Raw genomic sequence first — 4989 nt, 5'->3', positions numbered from 1 at the left:
AAGGCTGGGCGGTTGGGTTGGGGAGGCCACGGCGGGCAGCCTGGAGCAGGGTGTGGGTCAGTACGGCCACCAGCACCAGCGCACCGGAGCCCAGGATGGAGGCAGCGGCCGCACCTGCGTCGGTCTCGAAAAGCAGCAGGGCATAGATGGACAGTGCTGGGGAAGGAAAGGGCTCTTGTTAAAGTCAGTCAACAAATGCTTGTTCTCCAAGTGCAATGGGAGACCCCCAAGCAGGGATGGTGACAGAGAACCCCACACCCCGCCCCATGAACAGGATGCAGATGAACTCACCTCACTCCCACCCTCACAATCACACCATCATCACATCAGTCTACAGATAAGGAAATCAGCCCCCCAGAGTCACACAGCCGGGAAATGACAGAGGAGGACTTTTACAGGGCTGGAGGATTCAGGAGTCCGGGGACCTCCTTCGGCAACTGTGGCAGGGATCTGAGAGCTGGGAGGGAAGAAGGAACCAGCCCTGGGGAGACCAGAGGAGGGGCATGTGACCGAGCAGCAAGTGCGAAGGTCCTGGGGTAGCAGTACCCAATCACTTGAGGCTCAGAAAACAACCCAGCAGTGTAGCTGGGGCAGGAGGCAGATGGCAGGAGGGGTGAGGGAGGTGAGGGCCAGACCGCAGGGGGAGCCCGGGGGAGTTTGGAGATGAGAAGGGACAGGAACTGGCTCCGTCATTTTCCCGTTTGTTTTGGGAGGGGGTCTTGCTATATAGCCCAGTATATAATATGACTGTCCTACCTCAGCCTCCTGAGTAACTAGGACTACATGTGCCATAGTGCCTGGCTTGATTTCCTGTGTTTTATTTGTTTTTTTGGTACCGGGGATCGAACTCAGGCCCCTGCACTTGCAGGGGAGGCAGCAAAACCACTGAGCTAAATCCCCGGCCCATTTCCTGTGTTTTAAGGAGCTCCCTCATGCAGGGGTGCAGACCCAGTGGCAGGGCCTTTGTAGCACACTCCAGGCTTGGGTTTCATTCCGGCACCACAAATGGAACACAGCCAAAGGAAGCCTTTTCTGATAAATGGCAATGTTGTGGAATATTACTCACCCATAAAAAGGAATAAAATACTACTAGGCATAAGGGTGCATTGCCTGTAATCCCAGCACTCTGGGGGGGCTGAGGCAGGAGGATCACAAGTTGGAGCCCAGAGCCCAGCCTGGGCAGCTTGGCAACTTACTGAGATTCTGTCTGTAAAATAAGAAGTTTACAAAAGGGCTGAGCCTGAGGCGGGGGGGATTTAGCTCAGTGGTTCCACTGCCTGCCCGACAAGTGCAAGGCCCTGAGTTCGATCCCCGGTACCATAACAAAGGCGGGGGGCTGGGTCTAGCTCAGTGAGACCTGGGTTCAATCCCCAGTATGGGGAGAAGGGCATCTCTGACACAGCAGCCAGACACATGGCCACACAGGGTGTGCACCCACAGATACACACGTCCTACAACTGACAAGCCACCCCCAGGCCCAGGAGTCTGTGAGGACCTGTGAGCCCTCATTGATGCAGATCACAGACCTGTCTCCTTGGCGACAGTTGATACGATTGGCTAGGCCATTGACAGTGTGGCCTTCTCCAGTCATAGTGATTGGTAGAGAGAGATCACATGACCCACACTCACCCTGAGTCATCCCTGGAAACTTGGACTGGGTACTGGGAGAGGATTTTCTTCCTGCTGTGGTGGGGTAGGAGTAGTTGGGGAGCCCGAGAAGGCTGGGGCCTCGGTACTTTGGGGCTGTTGTTAAGCTGACTCTGCACTCTTGGTTTTGATTTTTTTTTAAGCAGATATTCTTTTGTTCGGTACTAAGAATCGAACTCAGGACCTTATGCTTGTGAGGCAGGTACAGTACCACTGAACAAAATCTGGCTTCATTTTTTCTCTTTTTTTCCTTTTTTGAGACAGAGTCTTGCTATGTAGTTCAGGCTGGCCTTGAACTCACTTTATAGACCAGGCTGGCCTCAAACTCCAGGCAATCCTCCTGCCTCAGGCTCCCGATTCCTGGGATTACAGATGTGTGCCACCACACCTAGTATTTTCAAAAAGATCATTATTATTTTGGCTCTGACTAGCAGTGAAAGGATGATTATCTGGGCAGACACTCTTGGGAATTGCTAAGGTCACCGGGTCTCAGAATTAAATGAAACAGGGAGTGGTGGTGCACACCTGTAATCCTAGCACTCGGAGGCTGAGGCAGGAGGGTTGCTACAAGTTCAAGGCCAGCCTGGGCTACATAGCGAGTTCAGGGCCAGCCTAAACTACAAAGGGAGACCCTGCCTCAACAAACAAAAGAATTAAATGAGAGATGAAAAGTGTCCTCATAATGAGGAAATCTTATACTCTAGGTTACCAAAATTTTTTTCAGCCTCTGATAAGGCCCGAGGCTGAGGCACTGTGTCAATAATGCTCTGAGATCCAGCATCTTTCTCAGAGCTATCATCTCAGGAGGCAGCAGATGAAAGATAGAACGAAGGACCAGGTGTTTAGCTCAGTGGTGCTGCCACCTGCCTTGAAAGCACAAAGTCCTGAGTTCGACCCCTGGGGCCGGGGGGTGGGGGGAGAACCAAAAGTATTTCAAGTAAGTGCCTGGATCCAGCCCCACCTGAAGCCAGCTGCCCCGATAGGGACAGATACACCAGTCAGCCTATTCTCCCTTTGAAAACCTCACCATTTGGAGCCTTTTCTAAACTCAAATGATGAAAGTTATGCAGTTGCCTGTGCTTTACACACAATTGAATCCTCTCATGAAAATAATTTGTAACTTCTGTTTCTCTATTGTAAAAGCAAGAAAGCATAGCACCATCTTCCACACACGTTCTGTGGGTGTTTATTTTGTTGTTTTGCTCTTAATTTTGCCTAGCGTCTCTTTATCTCTTCCTTGTGCAGTGCTGGGATGGAACCCAGGGAGGGGTGAGCCATACCTGCAGTCCTTTTAATTTCCAGACAGGCTCTCTCCAAGTTGCTGAGGCTGGACTCAAACTTGCAACCCTCCTGCCCCAGCATCTAGAGCTGCTGGGATTATTAAGTGTGTGCCTCCAGTTTTTAATTGACATATAAAAAATTTACAGATTACCTAGCCTGTGTGAGGTCTTGGATTCCATCCCCAGCACCACATTAAATAAATACAAATCAATCAATAAAAAAATAGTAATAGCAGGGCCGGGGTGTAGTTCAGTGGTTCTGCTGCCTGCCTCGAAAGTGCAAAGTCCCAAGTTTGATCCCCAGTCCCCCCCCAAAAAAAAGTAATAGAAAATCCCTTGTCTTTTTTTGGTGGGGGGACAGGGTCTCACTATGTAGTCCAGGCTTGCCTTGAACTGGCTGTGTAACCCAGGCTGGACTCAAACTCAGGCTGATTCTCCTGCCTCAGCCTCCTGAGCACTGGAATCACAGCGCCCTGTGCCACCACACCTGTGCCTCCCTTGTCTTCCATTCCATTGATTTTTTTGTTTGTTTGTTTGTTTTGAGACAGGGTCTCACTATGTAGTTGAGACTGACCTGGAACTCACTGTGTAGCCCAGGCTGGTCTTGAACTCACAGCGATCCTCCTGCCTCAGCCTACCAAGTGCTGGGATTACAGGCGGGCGCCAGCACGCCAGGCTTCCATTGATTTTTTAAAAAACAGGTTGCTGACAGGGTAGGCGGGGCATCAGCAACACTTTTTTCAAACTTTCAAGTATCCAAGAGCCCCCTTCAGGACGCACTGATGACTTGACCCATTTACAAGCGTGGGTTGAAGGAAGGCGGTCCAATCAGGCAAGGACAGTGTGTGTGGCCTTCCAGCATCTGGCGCATCATTATCATTGCCATCGTCATTTTTGTGCTGGAGACAGAGCCCAGGGCCTTGCAGGCTGAGCAGGCGCTCCCCACTGAGCGACACCGCCAGGCCCTCATCTTAGACACCGTGGGCCAACACCTAATAGTTGTACGTCTTCATAGGGACACTCGGGTTTGTTCTCTTTGTGCCTCCGACTTTGGTATATGACACTGCATGTCTAGTTGGCTAAGTAATTTTTAAGCCATTTGGAGCCAGCAGCTGTGCTACTTGGACCTCAAGCCCTCTTCCTGCAGCCCCCCGGTGAGCACTGGGCTGTGGACGCCTGAGCTCAACACAGCGATGCAGGAGCTCACGAGGGGCGCAGGGACTGGGGGCTGTGGATTCGCCGACTGCATCCCTGCTGCCACTTGGTGAGGCAGGCACAGCGGACTGCACCGAGGGGAAACTGAGGCAGAAGCAACTGCCAGGGCCCCGGAGGGAGAAGAGAGAACCCAGAGTGGACCCCGGGGCCACCTCCTGCCCACCATGCTGTCCCCACACTCACCTGCTAAGTAGACAGAGACCCCGCAGCAGAACAGCCCCAGGGCCACATGGCGGAGGCGGTGGCAGTGGTGCAAAAACCAGTCAGACCTGAGGTGGGGTCAAGGGGGAAGAAAAGGGGCTGAGGGGCGGCAGTGAGGAGAGGGTGGGAGAGTCACCCAGATGACCTGGGGCCCGGCTCGCGGAGGCAGGGACGCGAGTCCGGTCGGGACCCAGGGTCCAGCCCTCTGCCAGTCGACCCGTCCGTCCACCTCATGCCCACCCACCCACGCCGCGGCCCGGTGCTCCTCTGGCCTGCGCTGCGCCCACCGCCCGCCCTCCCTCCAGGCGCGTCCCCCACCGCTTACCACCCGGCGCCAGCTACGCAGCCCTCGCCCCTCTGTCCGTTTGCCTGCGCTTTGTGGATCGATCCACGCACTCGTTCCACGAGGCCCGCGCCCTCCAGTTCCCCTCAGCTCCCTCCTGAACCTAGAGGCGGGGTAGCCCCGAGCCCCCCGAAACTGCTCCCACCGCCCCGGCGCCTCCCGCGCTGTCCCCCCTGCGTGGGTCACTGTGCCCTCCCCCAGGTGTCAGCTCAGGGATTCCGACCACCCGGTCCCCTCCTCGTCCCGGTCCCCCGGCGTCCCTTCCCTCCCTCACGGCGTTCGCCCCCTCTGATTTCGGGGATC

General features: G+C 54.5%; 1 protein-coding gene across 1 annotated transcript in view; it reads right to left on the bottom strand.

Moving 5' to 3' along the window:
* Tmem221 (transmembrane protein 221) overlaps nucleotides 1-4989 on the bottom strand; it is a 9669-nt gene that overhangs the window by 1015 nt on the left and 3665 nt on the right. The window contains exons 4-6 of the mRNA XM_033759367.1: nucleotides 4669-4771; nucleotides 4326-4411; nucleotides 33-156 (exon numbers count right to left, since the gene is read on the bottom strand). Coding sequence (XP_033615258.1) covers nucleotides 33-156; nucleotides 4326-4411; nucleotides 4669-4771 — 313 coding nt within the window. The remainder of the gene's footprint in view (nucleotides 1-32; nucleotides 157-4325; nucleotides 4412-4668; nucleotides 4772-4989) is intronic.

This window comes from Fukomys damarensis, unplaced genomic scaffold (assembly GCF_012274545.1).
Source record: "Fukomys damarensis isolate Sample0158 unplaced genomic scaffold, DMR_v1.0_HiC HiC_scaffold_37, whole genome shotgun sequence".
Taxonomy (NCBI): Eukaryota; Metazoa; Chordata; class Mammalia; order Rodentia; family Bathyergidae; genus Fukomys; species Fukomys damarensis.
The sequence above is the reverse complement of the archived record's forward strand: the minus strand, read 5'-3'. Positions and strand labels throughout refer to the sequence as shown.